The 22,536-nt window shown below is 40.3% G+C and overlaps 1 protein-coding gene across 13 annotated transcripts in view; it reads left to right on the top strand.

Annotated features, from left to right (window-relative positions):
* FKBP5 (FK506 binding protein 5) overlaps positions 1-22,536 on the top strand; it is a 108,941-nt gene that overhangs the window by 21,405 nt on the left and 65,000 nt on the right. For 5 of the 13 annotated variants that reach the window (XR_002345569.1, XM_013977827.2, NM_001315611.1 and 2 more), the window contains 1 exon segment: positions 18,383-18,508. Coding sequence is in view for 10 of the 13 variants with exons in the window: in XM_013977827.2 (XP_013833281.2) it covers positions 18,383-18,508 (126 nt within the window). In the remaining 3 variants the exon portion in view is untranslated. 13 annotated transcript variants of the gene reach the window in all.

Genomic DNA, 22,536 nt, shown 5'->3' with positions numbered 1-22,536 from the left:
TGAGATGAGAAGCTGTTGGAGTATTGCCAGAGTAAAAAGAATTTAAGCCAATCTGATTGTCACTTCTTTTCTTAAAAATGCTTCAGTTCTCTATTTCCTTTGGCATAAAGTTCCAATGCTTTGTTCGGGCACACAAGGTCCTTCCCAGTCAGGCCTCTGCCTATTTATTTAGCATCATCTGCCTCCTTCCCACATGTACCCTTCACTTTAGCCAAATTGGATTATGTGCAGTTCCCAGCATGGATCATGATGATTTGTGTCTTCGTGTTTTTCTGCACACTGTTTGTCCTGGGAGAAACTCCTTTTCAGCTCACCAGGTCATTGGCTCTGTTTTAGAGGGTCCTCTTTGTGCTCCCAGAGCACCCTGTACCTTGCTCCCTCACCATTCCCTCCCTGAGCTACTTTGTGTTCAAGCCACACAGTCTTGGAATGGGCTGTGTTCTTGTACTGGCCTTGATTTTTCTCTTGCTACGCCCTTGCCAGTTATGCCCATCCTTCAAGAGCCAGCTCAAACACTGCCATCTTTGCTTTATAAACCTTTATAATCTGCTGTCTTTCTCCTACCCTCATACATATTTTATAGCTCTCTTATACTTAATCATAGTTATCTTGAATCAAAATGAATTGAATCAAAAAAATTCTTTGTTTGACCTCACACAAAGTCCTTGGCCTTACTCATTTTCAGTTTCCATTGTAGCCCCCAAAATAGGCTCTTGCACTGATTTCACATTCACTATTCATGGTACGCAGGATTTACATCAGAATTAGAAAACTATTGGGTCTCTTGCTGCTAAGGACCAGAAGCAGCAGAAATGAACAATTAAAGTGATACCTGGAGTTCCCGTCGTGGCGCAGTGGTTAACGAATCCGACTAGGAACCATGAGGTTGCGGGTTCGGTCCCTGCCCTTGCTCAGTGGGTTGACGATCCGGCGTTGCCGTGAGCTGTGGTGTAGGTTGCAGACGTGGCTTGGATCCCGAGTTGCTGTGGCTCTGGCGTAGGCCGGTGGCTACAGCTCCGATTCAACCCCTAGCCTGGGAACCTCCATATGCCGCGGGAGCGGCCCAAGAAATAGCAACAACAACAACAACAACAAAAAAAAAAATAAAGTGATACCTATTAAATTAATAAAAAAGTTTATTATAAAATAATGAAGATAGCATGATTATTCTGGTTTTCTCACATATTTACTACTAGTGCCAAAAATTAGTGCGCCCCTTTTGAAATGTAGTTTGGGAGTTCTTGTCATGGCACAGCAGAAACGAATCCGACTACGAACCATGGGGATGCAGGTTCGATCCCTGGCCTTGCTCAGTGGGTTAAGGATCTGGCGTTGCCATGAGCTGTGGTGTAGGTTGCAGACGTGGCTCAGATCCTGTGTTGCTGTGACTGTGGTGTAGTCTAGCAGTTATAGCTCCAATTGGACCCCCTAGCCTGAGACCCTCCATATGCTGTGGGTGTGGCCCTAAAAAGCAAAAAAAAAAAAAAAAAAAAGTAGTTTGGCAGACACATAAATATCCAGTTTTTGAGCTGTTATCATTTCTGTAAGTCATCCTAAGAAGATAATACAAATTCGAATGACAATTATAATAGTTCCCTCAGCTACTTATGTAGAAAGTTTATTATGTGACAGATACCATGCAAGCCCTTTACATGCATTACTTAATTATCAGAATCCCAAGAGGTACGAATACCATTAATGTCATATATGCAGAAGTTGAGACACATAAGAAGTTAACTGACTTGGCCAAGATCATACAACTGCTATCTTGTCAAGCCAGGATTTTTAGTAACAGAATTCATACCCCTAATTATATGATAATGATAAAAGTCTAGGCACAAAACTGTTCACAGCAGTGTTTATATAGAATAGATAAGTTGGAAGCAATGTATATCATGAATTATGGTCCCATCCAGTCAATAGAATAATCTTTGTAACTCTATTGAAATGAAATTCACTTAGCATAATGTTCACCCTCTTTAAAGTGTATAAGTCAGTGGTTTCCAGTATATTCAGAGTTGTACAACTGTTACCATTATCCTGCTTCAGAACACGGTTGTCCTGCTTCAGAACACTTTATCACCCCCCAAAAAAACTCATACCCATTAGCATTCACTCCCTACTTCTATTACCCTAAAGAATCACCAGTGTATTTTCTGTCTCTATAGATTTTTTTTTTTTAAACCACATCTGTGGCATGTGGAATTCCTGGGCCAGGGATTGAACCTGAGGCATGGCAGTGACAATGCTGGATCCTTAATCCACTGAGTCACACGGGAACTCCTATCTATAGATTTGCCTGTAATGGACATGTCACGTAAGTGTTGTCATATACCAAATATGGCTTTTGTGTCTGGCTTTCATTTAGCATGATGTTTCAGGGTTCCATGTTGTAGCATGTTATCAGTGCCTCACTGCTTTTCAATACTGAATAATATTCCATTGTATGGGTATACTACATTTTGCTTATCTATCCAGTAATTAATGGACATCTGGGTTGTTTCTACTCTTTGGCTCTTATGAGTAATGCTGTTATGAACATTCATGTACAAGTTTTTTTTTTTTTTTTCCTTTTTAGGACCCACACCTGTGACATATGGAGCTTCCCAGGCTAGCGGTCTAATCGGAGCTACAGCTGCCAGCCTACACCACAGCCTCAGCAATGCCGGATCCTTAACCCAATGAGTGAGGCTGGGGATTGAACCTGCAACCTCATGGTTCCTAGTTGGATTCGTTTCTGCTGAGCCACGATGGGAACTCCTTCATGTACAGGCTTTTATGTGAACATGTTTTCCTTGTTGATCAAATGATAATTGTTCAACTTTTAGAGGAACTGCCAGACTGTTTTCCAAAGCAGGTACAACATTTTACATTTGCACTAGCAATGCTTGAAGGTTCACTTGCTCAGCATCTTTGTCAATAGTTTTTATTACTTGTCTCTTTGCTAATAGCCATCCTGGTGAGTATGAAGTGGTATTTTACTGTGGCTTCAACTTGCCTTTCCCTAATGGCTAATGATGTTGAGCATCTTTTCGTGTGCTTATTGGCCATTCGTAAATCTTATTTGGACAAATATCTGTTTGAATCCATTGGCCTCCCCCTCCCTATTTTTTTTTGGCCACGCTTGCAGTATACAGAAGTTCCTGGGCCAGGGATCAAACCTGTGCCACAACAGTGACAGTGCCAGATCCTTAGACCACCAGGAAATATTTGCCCTTGCCCCTATTTAAACTGGGTTATTTTCTATTATTGAGTTAAAGGAGTTCTTAAAATATTCTAGATACAATCACATTATTAGATATATGATTTGTACAATTTCTCTCCCAGCCTATTGTGTTGTGTTTTCACTTTCTTGATGGTGTCCTTTGCAGCACAAAAGTTTTTAATTTTCATGAAATCTAAATCTAATTATCTTTTTTTTATTGCTTGTGCTTTCAGTTTCACATGAGAAAATATTGCCTAATTCAAGGTCAGTGAAGATTTATCTCTCTGTTTTCTTCTAAGAGTTTGATAGTTTTAGCTCTTACACTGAGGTTTTTGGCCCATTTTCAGTTACTTTTTTGTATATGGTGTGAGGTAGGGTGTCCAACTTTGTAATCTTTTGCATGTGGCAATCCAGTTGTCACACAACAGCATTTGTTGAAAGTGAATTGGCCACTGAATTGTCTTGGCACCTTTGTGGAGTATCAATTGACTATAAATGTAAGTTTATTTCTCAGCTCTCAGTTCTATTTCATTGATTTCATGTGTCTGTCCTTATCTGAGTACCACACAGTGTCCATTACTGTCACTTTGTAATAGGTTTTGGAACCAAGACCTGTGAGTCCTCCCAACTGTGTTCTTTTCTTGGCTATTTTACTCAGTTTTAATATAATAGCCCAAGGCTTTTTTTTTTTTTTTTTTAAGGACTCCTAAATTATAGTATTGGGATTATGTTGAATTTTTTTCTGTTTTCTTTATTTCTCAAACTTTGTGTAGTATATAACTATTTACAATTTTAAAAATTTAAGTTTTGGCTAATAGAGTAACTAAAGAGGCAACTCAAGCGTTCATTTCATGGTCCAGCAGTAATGAACCCAACTAGTATCCATGAAGACATGGGTTTGATCCCTGTCCTCAGTGGATTAAGGATCTGGTGTTGCCAGGAGCTGTGGTGTAGGTCACATATGCGGCTCCAATCTGGCGGTGTTGCTGTGGCGTAGGCCACCAGCTGCAGCTCCTATTTGACCCCTAGCCTGGGAGTGTCCACATGTCGTGACTGCGGCCCTAAAAAAAAGGCCAAAAAAAAAAAAAAAAGACAACTCAGCACTGTAGATATAAACCAGTTATCTCACTTTCCAGGAAGGATGTATGAAGGTGAAGAGCTGGGACATAAGGTTATGGTTAGAATGAGCCAGTCTCAGATTTAACACTCAGCTCCATGAATTCTGTCTTCAGTCAGTTTCTTTTGTTTCTTCTTTTTCTTTTCATTCTCCGTTAGAAGCCCCCCTCACACCCTATCTAATAAGACTTTCCTTAGAACCTGTAGGTGAAAATTTGGGCATCTGCCTAATTTGTATAATTGCCATTGATAAATGGTGATTGAGTAGCATGAGGGCAAGGAGCTAGATAATGTAGTCTGAGCTACAGAAGTCACTTTGATAGAGAGCTTCTGAGAGGGGGAAAAGCCATCCAAGCAGAGTCGGTCACTGCCTTCTCTGCCCTTGTGTTCTGTGAGTTTCTTTGCATCTGTATGTGGTGTTTTCTTATCAGATTGTATGCGGAGGGCAGAGATCTGCAGGTAGTGCTAGGGCTCATTAAAAGTTTAAACAGGGAGTTCCCGTCGTGGCGCAGTGGTTAATGAATCTGACTAGGAACCATGAGGTTGCAGGTTCGGTCCCTGGCCTTGCCCAATGGGTTGGGGACCCGGCATTGCCGTGAGCTGTGGTGTAGGTTGCATACTCGGCTTGGATCCCGCGTTGCTGTGGCTCTGGCGTAGGCCGGTGGCTACAGCTCTGATTGGACCCCTGGCCTGGGAACCTCCATATGCTGCAGGAGCGGCCCTAGAGAAGGCAAAAAGACCAAAAAATAAATAAATAAAAGTTTAAATAGGCACAGAGACACAGCCATGTGACTCTTGACAGACTGCTGTTCCTACATTGTTTGTAAATGCCTCTGCAGAGCGTGCATGCTCTAAATAGTTTAGGCGCTTTCTTTCCAGTTGAAGCACTGTTAAAATCTCAGTATATTGAAATGCTTTATAGGTTTTGCATATGATAGGTATCCATTTTGAGGTTTATTCCAAAATCTGTAAAAGCAAGATTTATAGATCTGCTAAAGATGAGTAATTCCAGTGTCAACCACAAGCCAACTTTTTGTAGTATTAATGACTCTCAAGTATTAAGATGATTTCCACTGTAATTTTTAGTTGAATTAAAAGAAGGGGAAAATTTTTTTTAACTCAGATTTTTAAAAATTGTGGTATATTAATGGATTTAGAAATGTAAAATCATAATTTTTCCATTCTTGTAAGGTTTAAACTTATCGTTGTCTTACATAAAGAAAAAAAACAAGATACCACAGCCATTCAGATTTCCAAAATACACACAAAACCATAGTTTTGACTGCTGTTTTAAAATCAAGTATCTGCCATTTTAGCAGAGAGATGTGTTACCGTCATTTATAGGCTTTGACTTTTGTATTGTCGTGGACAAACTATATCCTTCAAATTTCAGACTGTCAAAATTAGTTCTAAATAATGTTTAGTTTATAAGATACTTCCTCACCACTTGAATCTCCATTCATACTACTTGTGTCCTTTTACTGCATGTCTCCCTTCTTCTGGCTTAAAAATATACTTGTGGGCTTGTGCTTCTGGCCAAGATGGAATAACCAAGATTGGATTTACTCTCTTGGCTGTAATCACATAACAAACAAACAAAAACCTCAAAAAAATATATGAAGTTTTAAACACTGAATAACTGGCAGCACAGGACAGTGATTCCCAAGAAAGCAGAAACAAACAGATGAGCCCTACAATCATCCTGGCTTCCTGCCTGGAGAGTATCCAGGCTGTAGCGTAGGGGCAGGGCCCAGGCAGAGCCCAGCAGTCTCCCTGAGCTGAGCAGACAGAGCTCGAGTCCAGGGAGGCTACGGTTTGGAGAATAGAGAGCTGCATGAGAAGGGGACTCCAGAGGCGTACAAGGAGTCCTCCTTAGGTTTTCAGATGAGTACTGACTAGCACATGTGTTGTGTGGAAACTGCCTGAAGCCAAAAACTGCCTAAAAGGATTAGAAGGAACATTCCCAGATTTTTGAAGAATGGTTTGTGAAGTTTTCTTGTGACGCAGCAGGTTAAGGATCGGGTGTTATCACTGCTGTGGCATGGGTTTGATCCCTGCCCTGGGGATTTTTGTATGCCACAGGCACAACAGAAAGAAAGAGTAGTTTATGTTCCCACCAACCAGAGAGGAAAAAACCTCATAACTCACAGGACATTGGGTAGAGTACTCAGAGGGGTATTGTCCCAGCAATGGTGCAATTGTATCCCCTAAACTATAGACCACACTGATTCCTTCTAACAAAGCTTAAAAATAGGGTTCAAAAGGATAAAACTGTTTCTAGGTAATTCAGCAGCATCCCAGAAGCTAATAGGTATAGTTATACAAAAATATCTAGCACTCTGTCATCAAAAAGATGACAAATAACAAGTGCGGGTGAGGCTCTGAAGAAAAGGGAACCCATGGGCACTGTTGGTGGGAAGGGAAGTTGGTACAGTCACTATAGAAACAGTATGGAGAGTCTTCGAAAAATTAAAAATAGAACTGTTGTATGATCCAGCAGTTCCACTCCTGGGTGTTGATCCAAAGAAAACAAAAACACTAATTAAAAACAATATATGTACCAATATGTTTATTCCAGCATTATTTACAATAGCCAAGATATGGGAGCAACCTAGTTAACCATCAGTAGATGAATGGATAAGGAAAATGGTGGTATTTTTATACAATGGAATATTAGCCATAAAAAAAGATTGAAACCTTTCCATTTGTGACGATTTGCTTATTGTGCTAAGCGAAATAAGAGAAAGATAACTACTATATCATTTCACTTACATGTGGAATCTAAAACAAAACAAATGAACAGACATAACAAAACAGAAATAGAATTACAGATACAGAGAACAAACTGGTGGTTGCCAGGGAGGAGAAGAGGGGGGAGGAAAGAAATAGATGAGAGAGAGTGAGATACAAACCTCCAGTTGCAAAAAAGAATTGAGTCAATGGTGTGACGTACAGTGTGGGGAATATAGTCAGTAACTATGAAATATCTTTGTTTGGTGACCTGTCCTAACTAGACTTAGAGAAATGTTGTATCCATATTTTGTTTAACAGGAACTAACATAAGAGTTGTAGGTCAACTATACTTCAGAAACAAACCAATAGACTCATAGAAAAAGAGACCAGATTTATGGTTATCAGAGGTGGAGGGCCAGGTGGGGGGAGTTGGATGAAGAGAGTCAAAAGGTATAAACTCCCAGGAGTTCCTGTTGTGGCTCAGCGGTTAGCAAACCCGACTAGCATCCATGAGGAACAGGTTCGATCCCTGGCCTCGCTGAGTAGGTTAAGGATCCCGTGTTGCTGTGAGCTGTGGTGTAGGTCTTAGACGTGGCTTGGAGGCTTGGATCAGTGTGGCTGCAGCATAGGCCGGCAGCTACAGCTCCGATTGGACCCTTAGCCCGGGGACCTCCATATGCCACAGGTGTGGCCCTAAAAAAACAAAAAGACAAAAAAAAAAAAAAAAGATATAAACTCCCAGTTATAAATAAGTACTAGGGCTGTAATGTACAACATGATAAATATAATTAACACTGCTGTATGTTATATAGGAAAGTTATTGAGAGAGTAAATTCTAAGCGTTCTCATCACAAGGAAGATTTTTTTTTTCCGATTCCTTTAATTTTGTGTCTGTACGAGATGGTGGGTGTTCACTAAACTTACCGTGATGATCATCTCATGAGGTAACTCAGATCATTATGCTACACACCTTAAGCTTATACAGTGTTGTACATCAGTTACATCTCAATAAAACTGGAGGAAAAACAATATCTAGCACTCACAAAGGTCAAATTCATATTTGGCTTCTAGTCAGAAACATCGGACTTACAGTGACACAGTCCATGAGGAGGAAAATTAAAAAATAGTCCCAGAAATGACACAGATGATAGAATTGGTTAGACAAAAGTATTAAAACAGTTATGACTATATTCTGTATGTTCAAGGAAGTAGAGGAAAGATTAAGAATGTTAAATGCAGTTATAAAATATATTTAAAAGACCCAAATTGAACGTATAGAGGTGAAACCTACGTGTGAGTACGTGGGATTTACTGCAAATTAGACAGTTCAGGAGAAAAGATTAGTAAACTTGAAGCCATAGCAGTACAAACACCCCAAAATAAAACTCAGGAAATAAAGATTAGAAAAAAATGAATAGAGCATCAGTGAGCTGTGAGACAACTCTAGGTGGTCTAACATACATATAATTGTAGTTGGGGGGGGTTCAGAAAAAATTTTTTGAAGAAATAATGGTCAGAATTTACCAAATTTGACAAAAACTATAGACGTAAGGGTTTTCTCCTCCCAAAAGGGAACACAAAACAGGACAAAGAGAGGTGGCAAATAGAAAACAAATAGCAAGATGTAAGATTTACATCATACTATATAAATTGTTACATTGATATAAATCATCTAAATGATCTAGTTAAAAGAGGGAGCTTAATAGATTTGGTAAAAAAGCAGGACTCAACTGCATGTTGCCTATAAGAAACGTCTGATACATAGTAAGATACAAATAGGTTAAAAGTAAAAGATTGGAAAGGGAGATTCCATGCTAATGCTAATCCGGAAAGTTGAAATAACTATATTAATTTCAGACAAACTAGATTTTAGAAATAAAGAGGGCTGGAGTTCCATTGTGGCGCAGTGGTTAGCAAATCCGACTAGGAACCATGAGGTTGCAGGTTTGATCCCTGCCCTTGCTGTGGCTCTGGTGTAGGCCGGCAGCTACAACTCCGATTCGACCCCTAGCCTGGGAACCTCCATATGCCACGAGAGCGGCCCAAGAAATGGCAAAAAGACTAAAAAAAAAAGAGGGTAATTTCATACAGTAGAGTGGTCAGTTTATCAAGTTGAATTTAATAATTCTAAAAACACACCTAATTACAGAACCTCAAAATACATGAATCAGAAATTGATAGAACTGAAATGAAAAATCCATAATTATAGCTGGAGATTTCACTCCCTTACCACTCAATATCTGATAGAACAAGTAGACAAAAAATTAGTGATGATTTAAACAACATTATCGACCAGTTGACCTAATTGACATTTATATGACATTCTACCTGGTACAGCAGAACATACATTTTGTTCAGTTGCACACAGGGCATTTACTAATGTAGATCACATTTTGTTCCATAAAGCAATATCAATAAATTTTAAATTAAGTCATAAAAAGTACAAAAAAGACAAAAATAAAAAAATTAAGACGGGAGTTCTCATCGTGGCTCAGTGGTTCACGAACCTGACTAGCATCCATGATGATGTGGGTTCGGTCCCTGGCCTCGCTCAGGGGGTTAAGGATCCGGCGTTGTTGGGAGCTGTGGTATAGGTCACAGACATGGCTCAGAGCCCACATGGCTGTGGCGTAGGCCAGAGGCTACAGCTCCAGTTGGACCCCTAGCCTGGGAACCTCCATAAGCCGTGGGTGCAGCCCTAAAAAGACAAAAAAGACGAAAAAAAAAATTCACAAAAAGTATGTCATCTAGGAGTTCCCATCATGGCTCAGTGGTTAACGAATCCGACTAGGAACCATAAGGTTGTGGGTTGGATCCCTGGCCTTGCTCAGTGGGTTAAGGATCTGGCGTTGCCGTGAGCTGTGGTGTAGGTCGCAGACGTGGCTCAGATCTGGTGTTGCTGGAGCTGTGGAGTAGGCTGACAGCTGTAGCTCAGATTAGACCCTTAGCCTGGGAACCTCCATTTTCCATGGGTGCTGCCCTAGAAAAGGCAGGAAAAAAAAAAAGCTTGTCCCCTAACCAAAAAGGAATTAAATTTAAAATCATAACAAAGATATCTGGAAAACCCCTAAATATTAGGAACATATTTTTAAGAAACTCATGGGTCAAAGGAAGACAAAGATAAATTTAGAAAATATTTTGTACTGAATCAAAACACAACATAGTTTGTGGGATGGAGATAATGTAATGTTTAGGGGAAATTCAGTAAATGCCTATATTAGGGAAAAAGTAAGGTTGCAAATCACTGTCCTCAGCTTCTACCTTAAGAAACTAGAAAAAAAGAAGAGAAAATTAAGTAAACAGAAGAAATGAGTTAAAAGCCAAAAACAGTGAAACAGAAAGACAGTAGAGAAAGTCAGTGAAATCAAAAGCTGACTCTTTGAGAAGAGCGATAAAACTCATAAACCTCTACCCTGTTGGATCAGAAAAAAGAGACAAGTTATCAATATCTGGAATGAAAGGGTCAGCAAAACTATACTGCAGATAGTATAGTTTTTTTTTTTTTTTTTTTTTTTTTTTTTTGTCTTTTTGCTGTTTCTTTCGGCTGCTCCCACGGCATATGGAGGTTCCCAGGCTAGGGGTCGAATCAGAGCTGTAGCCACTGGCCTCCACCACAGCCACAGCAACACGGGATCCGAGCCGCATCTGAAACCTACACCACAGCTCACGGCAATGCCAGATCCTTAACCCACTGAGCAAGGGCAGGGATCGAACCCGCAACCTCATGGTTCCTAGTTGGATTCATTAACCACTGTGCCACGACGGGAACTCCTAGTTTTTAAAAGGATAAGTAAAAGAACAATATGATTTACTTCATATCAGTACATTAGACACTTAGATGAAATGGGCAAATTCCTTGAAAGATGCAAAATACCAAAGTCCACTCAAGAAATGAATAGCATGAATAATCTTATATCTATTAAATTCAGTTCTCACAAAGACTTTGAGCCCAGATGACTTCTGCCCTCCAGAACTTTAAGATAATAAGTGTATATAGTTTAAGCCATCAAGTTGGTGATATTGTTTTGGCAGCTGTAGAAAACTAATACAGTACCTAAGGGGATAAACCTCAGAATTAATGCTGGTTACTGTTGTGACATGGGTTTGACCCCTGGCCCAGGAACTTCCACATGCTACGAGTTCAGCCAAAAAAATGAAAAAGAATAGGACACATTCTGTGCCTATGTAGGGTCTACAGACCTTTTGCCATATGTTAACCTCTGCCTGTTCTTAGAAATCATCAGCAGGCTTGGAATCAAACTGGTCCTAAAGAACCATCTCAGGTTAATAATCTATCACTGTAGCATAGGTATAAATTTTTCTATCAAAATGTGAGTAGAGGCTCACTCCTACTGTATTTACCCTTACCAGAGTGTAAGTTCTATGGAGTTAGAAATTATTTATCTGTACTACAAGACCTAGTAATCAGAAGGGAGGCGGGAATGTTAAAAGTTTGAGAACCACCATTTTACTTTCTTAGTAGTAACTGTAGCTATACTTCTATCTTAATTACCTTGTAGAATCTGATAACTCAGTGGTATAGACTGTCACCCAGACTTCTCTCCAGAGGGCAGGCCTCGTCTTTGACGCCTTCTGGATATCTCACAAGCACCCCTGGTTAACCAGGTTTGCTTCCTTTATGGAGAGGCACTCCAGAATGTTTGAATTAAATTGGACAGAAAGAATAAAAAGTCCTGTTGAGTGCAACCATGAAGTCTTTTCATCTTTTTCTCCTGAACTAAAAAAAAAATCATGGAAGTAATATATGCTTAGTGTTAAAGTATTCAAGTGATACAGAATTTTAAAAGTGAAAATTCCTTCTTATCCTCCCAAATCTTATTCTCCAGAGGTCACAGTGTTTTAATAAATAAATTTGCCTATTCTAAGTACCTCATATAAGAAGAATTGTATAATAGTTGTCCTTTGGTATCTTGCTTAGCTCACCTGGCATAACGTTTTCAAGGTCATCCATATATGAGAATTTCCTATTATAGATGAATAATAATCTATATTATATAATACATATATGCACACAATATATGCTGAAGAATATTATGTAGTAATACATACCATACCATACCATATTTTGTTTATGGACACTTGGATTTCTTGCCACTCTTTGGCTTTGTGAGGACTACTGCATTTGAGTCTCTGCGTTTACTTCTTTTAGGTACATCCCTGGGAGTGGAATAGCTGAATCATACGGTAATTCTATGTTGAGTATTTTAAAGGACCATCAGACTTTTCCATAGAGGACCACCAGCAATGCATGAGGGGTCCAGTTTCTCTACATCTTCACCAACACTTGTCATTTTTCCTTTTTTGGTGATAGCCATTCTCATGGGTATGAAGTGGTACGTCATTGTGACTGATTTGCATTCACCTTAGGAATGATCATGTTGAACACCTTTTCATGTGCTTATTGGCTATTTGCGTATCTTCTTGTAGGTCTCTCTTAAAAGAGGAAGGTAGATGAGCATATATATGAGTACTGTTGGTCATCTTCCCACTCCCCCCACCTCCCCAGTGTGGAGGAAGCAGATTAACTGGGAGAAAGTAGGTGAATAAATATAGCATGCAATTTCATATAGACATGTAGTCTGTATATGTGATCTTGTTTCTTCTGCATGCATCTTTATCTCTCTTTTGTACATATGTTGTCTACAGTTAGATAACTCCTCCTGAAACTCCTGTGTTATTGGACTTGAATGTTTGAGAGGGGCCTGGGGCTGAAAGTAAACGAGGACTTTCCAGTTCATCCTTACATGAATATTTTCACAATTAAGATACGCTTATACTGCATTCATTTACAACCCTGATGTAGACCTACTTCCTTGTGTTCTCTGTCTGTCTTTTGTGTTTTAGTTTTAGGAGGCTGAAAGCCTTTATGGCGCAGACATCTATAGTACTTAGAGAGGCTGCTGCTGCTGTAATTTTCTGTACTTCTAACAAAGGAGCCAGTTCCTATATTCTTTTTTGTCGTCTTTCTGAAAACTCTTCTGTTTAAATCTGTGATACAAGATCTCTGTTTTAACAAAGAGAACAGTGAGTAATATACATAGTTAATTAGGGAATAAAGCTTTACAATAATTTTTCATTTGGGGGAATATGACAATTTAGTTATGTCGACTGAAGTTTTCAGTACCCTGTTGGTGACATTTGAAGCCTAATCTCATTTTTCTCTCGTGTCTCAGGTGTTTGCCGGCTAGCACTTTGGAGAGTGCACGCTTGTCTGGCATGTCCATAACAGAACGAACTGTGTGTTCCCTCTCAGAGGCACTAGGCAGCAGTTTCCCCCTTTGGACAGTTCAGAACAGTGAGCTTTATCATAGATTAATGTCCATAGCTACATAGTGATTTTAAATTCAAAATAAACCTGGGGTAGGGGAAAGAAGAAAATACTCTCTTATGAAAAAGTGAAAACTTTCTCAGTGTGTCTTAATACGTCTTTAGGAATTATCTGTTCTTATGGCCTTTTTTCATGTAACACTAGATCAGGGACGAAGTTTTTTCTTAATTTATTTGTATTATTTGCTTATAAAAATTATACCCCCAAATGGCATAACTGGAATTAAGAGGAAATAATTGGAAGGCTCAGTTTTTTTCTTCATTCTTCCTGATTTATCTGCCTTTAAAAATTCAACAGAGTTTTAGTGTTGTTTTTATCTTTGTGTTTTGATTTTTCTTGCTACTCGTTTTCACATGGACTGGATACTACACAGAGTCATTCTGCGATTGCAGAGATTATGTGTATCTTTACAAGTGTTAGAACCAAAAGTGAGGAACAGATTCCTTCATTAAGTGAGATTTATTAAGCTTGCAAATTATTAAGCTTGTTACAGGTTCCCTATTTATTTGAATTTTAGGGCAAGGGTTAGAACCAAAAGAAATTTTTTTTTTTTTTTTTTGTCTTTTTGCTATTTCTTGGGCCGCTCCAGTGGCATATGGAGGTTCCCAGGCTAGGGGTCGAATCGGAGCTGTAGCCACTGGCCTACGCCAGAGCCACAGCAACGCGGGATCCGAGCTGCGTCTGAAACCTACACCACAGCTCACGGCAACGCCGGATCGTTAACCCACTGAGCAGGGGCAAGGACCGAACCCGCAACCCCATGGCTCCCAGTCGGATTCGTTAACCACTGCGCCACGACGGGAACTCCAGAAAATGTTTTTTGATTGGTAATATTTTCATTTAAAAGTTTAGCTGACCCCCAAATGATGAACATTCTAAAGAAAGGCATTGTCTTTGGATCTGTTCTAGTCATGCTTTCTGAATGCCTTATTTTTAGCTTTTTGTGATATTTGTGCTCATGCATGCCATCTCTCAGATGATCTGAAAGTGGCACACGTCACTGCACCTCACCCCTAAGCACTTGAGTGTGTGTCTCCTCTAAGAAGGAGGGTATTATCCTATACAAAACCGCAATAGTCGGTCATACTCCAGAAAGCTAACATTATGATAGTAAGGTAATGTGTGATCTGTTTTTCTAAATTTTTTGAATTCTCCCCAAAATGTTCTTTTTCTTGTCACCGTAATCCAGGATCCAGCCAAGGATCACACACTGCATTTGGTTGTTGTGTCCTTTTAGTCTTTTTAAAATGAGAACAGGCCCCTATACTTTTAAAAAAATTTTTTTGTGTTTCATAACAATATTGTGAGTTTAGGCCAGTTGTCTTTTGTCCATGAGTAGTTTCAGGTTAAACATTTTTGGTAGAAATACATGTATGCTTCTCATTACATTCTGTGAAGAGGCACAATGGCATTAACAGTCTGTGTTAAGATAGAGGATACAGAGTTTGGTCATAATGCAGATGACTGTGCTGGGGGAGGTTTGTCAGATCCCTCCATTGGAAAGCCCCTTATCCTTTTTAAATAACTAATCTGTAGGTTTCATGCTTTGAGACCGTGTGGCTATCCTGTTCCCTAATAACCTTTCACTTGATGTTTTTATTGATTGATTTAATCCAGTTACCGCAGAGGTTTACTGATGGATATCGATGTATGTGCAGAGCCCCAGGAAATTTTTTTTTGTATATATATTTTTCCAGGGATATAGTCCATGGTCTCCAAAATATTTAAAAGATCTTCCCCCCCCCCCAGTTTTTTTAGGTGCCGTTTTCAAGTTTCCATGCATCAGGGAAGTCTCTTGTAAGTGCTAGGTTGCTAGAATCTGGGAACCAACCCTGCCCATCTAGTTTTCCTAATTATCTTGCCCAGCATCACATACAACAACTAGGTACTTAATTTTTGTTGTTATTTGTTTGAGAACACTTTGTTCTGGCCTTTCCCTTATCCTGAGCCAAGCATTTGGATCTTTTGTGTTTGGCATAAACTGTTCTAAAAAATAAAGCCAAGGGGCTTAGCCCTTGGTTTTTGTGTTCTCATTGAAGATTTTTTTGGGCACAGCAAAATTTGATTTGTATCTTTGTTGACAGTGAAGTGAATTTAGGTCAGTTGGAAATGAGTTAAAACAGTATCAACTATATTTAGTTTTCTAAGTATCAGTTGTATCAGTATAAGATTTTTTCACAAATGTGAAATAGCTCTTTTTAACTGAGTAGGCAAGAAGGTCCCATAGGTGACTTAGGGAGCCTTAGTCCATTATTAGCATAATATTATTTTCCCTGCTCAACCAGGGAGAGCAGCATGGAATTCATCATGGCAGCAGCCAATGACCTGTGTTTTGTTTTGTTTGTGCATCAGCCTGTTGTTACTTGTGTGAAAGTGTCTGTCATTTAGGTGACTGACAGTAATTATAAGAGCTGACATTGAAATAGTATACTTGGGAGTTCCTGTAGTGGCTCAGCGGAAACAAATCTGACTAGTATCCATGAGGACTCAGGTTCGATCCCTGGCCTCACTCAGTGGGTTCAGGATCCGGTGTTGCTGTGAGCTGTGGTGTAGGTCACAGATGCAGCTCCGATTAGACCCCTAGCCTGGGAATCTCAATATGCTACAGGTGCGGCCCTAAAAAAAAAAGACCAAAAAAGGAAAGAAATAGTATACTTTACCGCACATGTTATACCGTTTCATCCAGAAGATCACTCTATGAAAGCAGATATGACAAAAAAAAAAAAAAAAAAGGAGTTCCCGTCATAGCTCAGTGGTTAATGAATCCGACTAGGAACCATGAGGTTGTGGGTTCGATCCCTGGCCTTGCTCAGTGGGTTAAGGAACTGGTGTTGCCGTGAGGTGTGGTGTAGGTTGCAGGTGTGGCTTGGATCCTGCGTTGTTGTGGCTGTGGCGCAGGCTGGCAGCTATGGCTCCAATTCAACCCCTAGCCTGGGAACCTCCATATGCTGCGGGAGCAGCCCAAGAAATGGCAAAAAGACAAAAAAAAAAAAAAAAAAAAAAAAGAGAAGGTATTATTTTTATTAGGGAAAAAAACCTAGAGAAGTTAAACAACATCCATTGCTGTGGCTATAGCTCCAATTTAACCCGTAGCCTGGGAACCTCCATATGCTGCAGGTACAGCCCTAAAAAAATACCCCCTCCCCCAAAAAAGTAAGCAACATCAAACAGCTTACAAAGATCTCCACATTCCATGAGCTTCCTGTCTTAAGAATATGCAAGGTAGAGGTGGATTCCCTGGTGGTCTAGAGGTTGAGGATTTGGTGTTGTTACTGCTATGGTATAGGTTTGACCTCTGGGCCAGGAACTTCTGCATGACATGGGCGTGGCTAAATGAAAAAAAGGGTAGAGGTGTTCTAAGAAATCTAAATATGGACAAAGCATGGCTCTGCTCTCAAGGATCCTTTAAATCCAACAAGTGTGTCTTATGAATGTATTATAGACAACAGATGCAGGGGTATGCTAAGGAAGTGCAGAAAAGGACAGGTGACTGCAGAAGATTGAGGTTGGTATCAGGGAGGGAGCGTTTGAGTGGGAAGAAAAGGGAAGAAGAAGAGTGAACAAAAGCTTGGAAATAGATGCTAGTTGGGTTTGTTACTGCTGAGCCACGAAGGAACTCCCCAAAAGCATGGAAATGGGAAAGCATGGGGGTTGTTACGGGAGAATTGGTCTGGTTTGGCTAGAGTATGAGCTGCATGAAGAAAGTAGTTCATCCCCCCCCTCCCCCCCGCTTTTTTTGGTCTCTTTGCCTTTTCTAGGGCCGCTCCTGCGGCATGTGGAGGTTCCCAGGCTGGGGGTCTAATCGGAGCTGTGACCGCTGGCCTACACCGCAGCCACAGCAACATGGGTGTGAGCCACATCTGTGACCTACACCACAGCTCATGGCAACACCAGATCCTTAACCCACTGAGAAGGCCAGGGATTGAATCTGCCACCTCATGGTTCCTAGTCGGATTCATTGACCACTGAGCCACGACGGGAAATCCTTTTTTGGCTTTTTGAGGCCACACCTGAGGCATATGGAGGTTCCCAGGCTAGGAGGCAATTCAGAGCTGCAGCTCTGGCCTACACCACAGCCACAGCAGCAGCAATGCCAGATCCGAGCCACGTCTGTGACCTACACCACAGCTAATGGTAGTGCTGAGTTCTTTACTCACTGTGCGGAGCCAGGGATTGAACCTGCTTCTTTGTGAATACTAGTCAGATTTGTTTCTGCTGAGCCATAACAGGAACTCCTAGAAAGTAGTGCAAGATGGATATGAAAAGTTGGTTGGGATCTTGTTGTGGAGGGTCTTGAAAGCCATGGTAAGGAACAACCTCATTCTATAGGAAATTTGAGCAGGAAGTGAAAAATGTAGCTTCATAAAAGACCCAATAGTAATGATGGTAAATGTTTATATTTTAGTTATATCTCCATGCTAGTCTCTTAACATTTATCTCATTAATGCCTCACAGTAACTTTATGAACAAAATATGTCTCTTGCACGGATGTGAAACTGAGGCTCAGTGGGATTAAGTGTGCAAATGTCGAACAGATATCACTGGAGCTAGGACTTAGTCTGGGCTCTGTCATTTTCTATGGCCTGTGCTATTTACCACTGCGATGTACTGTCACTTCTTTTATCAGATCACCTGTTAAGTTCTTAATTCTCTGGTAAGAATATGACTTTTCAGAGCTCTGCAAGGACTGGTTCTCAACGTGTAGTCACGCTAAGGAATATAATCACCACCAAACCTGACTTGTGCTGCTCTCTAATCATCCCAAAGCTGGATGGGAAATTGAAGAGTTGGATGGTGTTTGATTTACATGCTTCATGACATCAATACATGCTCGTAGCAGATGTTTTTATTTTCATTTTCATTGTTTAACCTTACCAGCCCCAAAATCTCGGGTCAGGTAATGCTCAGTTCCTAGGGGCATTTTAAGATGCATGAAGAAGTGACATTTTTCCTAGCTGAAATATGTTTCTTCTCAGCAGGTTTTCTACTTGGAAGAGACCATGACTACTGATGAAGGTGCCAAGAACAATGGAGAAAGCCCAGCAGCAGCTGTTGCTGAACAGGGAGAGGATATTACCTCCAAAAAAGATAGAGGAGTTTTAAAGGTGAGGCCTCAAGGATGAATGACATGTAGGGAAATTTGCTATCTGGAAAGATTGTTAATAAAAATCTTTTTTTGCTTTTGCATTTTTGACTGGAGGTGGATGATGTTTATTGAGGCTTACTAAGTGCCAAACACTACAGCTAAATTCTCATTTCATCTTCATAACTTGAGGTTTATTTTAAATCCTGGATTATAGATGGTAAAACTGAAGGCCAGCTAGGTAAATTAACTTGCCCCAAATCACTTATCTAGGAAATGCCCATCTGTGGTTCAGGCCCAAGTTAGAGCTGACTCCAAAAGGCTGTCTCTCTCCCTTTTCTCAGTGTGTAAATGAGTTATTATTTTAATATAATACTTAAGTATGTGAAAGCTAGCTGATAACAGCTTGACTTCTTTTTTTTTTCTTTTTGGCCACCCCGAGCGATATGAAGTTCCCAGGCCAGGGATCAGATCTGAGCCACAGTTGCGACCTGTGCTGCAACTGCAGCAGTGCTGGATCCTTTAACTTACTCTGCCTGGCTAGGGATTGAACCTGCATCCTTGTGCTGCAGAGACTTTGCTGATATCATTGTGCCACACAAGAACTCTGACAACTTGCTTTTTTTTTTTTTATTGTTTTTTAAAATTAATTTAAAAAATTTTTATTAAAGTATGGTTGATTCAAAAGACTTTTTTTTTTTTTTTTTTTTTTTTTGATTGTGCTCATGACATGTGGAGGTTCCCAGGCTAGGGATGAATCCATGCCACAGCAGTGACAACACTGGAGCCTTAAAGCTCTGCTGTACCACAGGAGAACTCTTCTCGAAAGGCTTTATTTATTTATTTATTTAATTACTCAAATGATTTATCACATCTGTAGTTGTATAAAATCCAATTTTATAGCATTTCCATCCCACAACCCAAGCACATCCCTCCACCCCTCAAACTATATCCTCTGGAGACCATAAATTTCTCAATGTTTGTGAGTCAGCATCTGTTCTGCAAAGTTCAGTCTGTCCTTTTTTTAGATTCCACATGTCAGTGAAAGCATTTGATGTTGGTGTCTCATTGTATGGCTGACTTCACTTAGCATGATAATTTCTAGGTCCATCCATGTTGCTAAAAATGCTGGTATTTCATTCCTTTTAATGGCTGAGTAATATTCCATAGTGTATATGTACCACATCTTGATCCACTCCTCTGTTGATGGACATTTAGGTTGTTTCCATGTCTTGGCTATTGCAAATAGTGCTGCAATGAACATCGGAGTACATGTGTTTTTTTGAGTCATGGTTTTCTCTGGATAGATGCCCAGGAGTGGGATTGCTAGATCAAATGGTAGTTCTTTTTAGTTTTCTGAGGAATCTGCATACTGTTTTCCACAGTGGTTACACCAGTTTTCAAAAGGCTTTTTTAAAATAAAAACAAAAGCTAACTTTCAGAGTTCAAAGGATTTTGTTTTTTATGTACAGTGTTCCTGGGTGCAGCAAAGATTTTTTTTGAGGTTTCATCAGAGAATATATTTCATTTTTGAATTAGCTTTCCTTGTTAAAAACACTTTTTTCACTCTAATTATTTTCACACACGAGTTTTTTGTATCGCACAGTGGTCTATTGAGATGATCAGAGAACTTTTTTTTTTTTTTTTTTTTTTTAGGGCCACACCTGCAGCAAATGGAAGTTCCCAGGCTAGCAGTTGAATCACAGCTGCAGCTGCTGGCCTATACCACAGCCACAGCAATGCAGGATCCCAGCCATGTCTTCAACCTACACCACAGCTCAAGGCAACACCAGATCCTTGTCCTGCTGAGTAAGGCCAGGGATCGAAACTGCATCCTCATGGATACTAGTAGGATTTGTTACCCCTGAGCTACAACAGGAACTCCCACAGGGCACTTTTTGATTCTTCCTTTTATATATAGAAGATATATATGTGTGTTTTATTCCATATAAGCAAGAGAGGTTAAGGGGCTTCAGTCATATTAAGTTGTCTTTCTCATACACTGTTGTTGTATATACATTCAAGTTTTGTATCATTAATTTTTTCTCTTTTGCTGAAAAGATTCTCTTACACATTCTAAATATTACCACTCAGCTGAGTTTTAATATCTCCTTGTGTTATCAGTAGCAAATGAGAATTTTTAGTTTGTTTTGGCTAATCTTGCTTGTGTGAAAGCTTTTTTTCTGTGCCCGAATATACATGTTTTACTCTTAGGTTGCATTATGGCAGGCCAAATTTTGAAGACTTGCACCTGTAGAATAAGGACTTTATGCTATAGATGTATACATCGTGGTATCTTCATTCAGAGGGCTTCTCAGCCTTGTAGCTATAGGACTTTTCATCTCAGACTCCAGGATGCCTCTTGGGACAGTGGAAATTCTAGGGGCTGTTCTCAGCACCTCCTTGCTTCTCTTCTCTTATCTTTTCAGAGCACTGGTACAGAGAACACAGGCCCCCAACTTGCCTCAGGCCCTGCTTTGTTCCAGGGAGTAAATCTAATAAAATTTTTAGGCTTGTAAGAAACATTTTGAGACCATAAGCTCTTTAAATCTTATTATTTATCGCTGTCTAGAGCCTCAGGTTTCACCATTGGGCTTTTAGTTAAGATTAAATAGGTCTATTAACTGTGTGACCTAGGGCAATTTAGTAACCCAACTGTGATGAAGTGTCCTCATTTGTAAAATTAGAGTAATGATACTGGCTACCTCGTAGTTACTGAGATTACATGAAGTATTTAGCATGTGCCATGCCTATAGTATTCTCTTATTAACTGTTTTTTTACGACACACTTAAATTATTATTCAATGCAGTATAAAACAATATGCATAGATCTGGTACATAGTTTTTTAGTTTTTAACCTTAGGGAAAAAGATAATGAGGAAAAGATTTATAAATCTTGGAGTTCCTGTTGTGGCGCAGTGGAAATGAATCCGACTAAGAACAGTAAGGATGTGGATGCAATTCCTGGCCCCCCTCAGTGGGTTAAGGATCCAGCGTTGCCATGAGCTGTGGTGTAGGTTGCAGATGCAGCTTGGACCTGGCGTTGCTGTGGCTGCAGTGTAGGCCGGCAGCTGTAGCTCTGATTAGATCCCTAGCCCGGGAACCTCCATATGCTGCAGGTGTGGCCCTAAAAAGCAAAAAAAACAAAAACAAAAAAAAACCCAAAGATTTACAAACCTCATTTATTTTTTTGGCCTTGCCCATGGCATATGAAGTTCCCAGGCCAGGGGTCAAACCCGAGTCATAGCAGTGACAACATGAGATCCTTACCTGTTGAGCTACCAGGGAACTCCTCTATCCCTGTTATCGAAGTTGCAGCTGACATCAGCAATCCCTTCTGTGAACAGCCATCAATTCTGACCGCAACTTGAATTATACCTAGAACTTGGAATTTACCAAGATGAGGTCTGGATGCTCTTTTAAAAATGCACAATTTTGGAGTTCCTGTCATAGCCTGGTGCTTAACAAATCCAACTAGGAACCATGAGGTTGTGGGTTCGATCCCTGGCCTTGCTCAGTGGGTTAAGGATCTGGCGTTGCCGTGAGCTGTGGTGTAGGTTGCAGACGCGGCTCGGATCCCACGTTGCTGTGGCTGTGGCATAGGCCAGAGGCTACAGCTCTGATTAGACCCCTAGCCTGGGAACCTCCATATGCCGAGGGAGCAGCTCTAGAAAAGGCAAAAAGACACACACACACACAAAAAAAATGCACAATTTTACCATAAACCACTATGGCTTCTACGAAATTGGAGACACTTTTATTTATTTATTTTTGCTTTTAGGGCTGCACCTGTGGCACATGGAGGTTCCCAGGCTAGGGTTCAAATCAGAGCTGTAGCTGCTGGCCTACCCCACAGCCACAGCAATACAGGATCCAAGCCTTGTCTGCGACCTAACCTACGCTATAGCTCACAGCAACGCCAGATTCCCGACCCACTGAGTGAGGCCAGGGATTGAACCCGCATCCTTATGGATACTAGTTGGATTCATTTCCACTATGCCACAGCAAACTCCCGGGAGACACTTTTAAATGAGAAACTCCTGCTTCCAT

This window comes from Sus scrofa, chromosome 7 (assembly GCF_000003025.6).
Source record: "Sus scrofa isolate TJ Tabasco breed Duroc chromosome 7, Sscrofa11.1, whole genome shotgun sequence".
Taxonomy (NCBI): domain Eukaryota; kingdom Metazoa; phylum Chordata; class Mammalia; order Artiodactyla; family Suidae; genus Sus; species Sus scrofa.
This window is presented reverse-complemented; position numbering and strand designations above follow the sequence as displayed.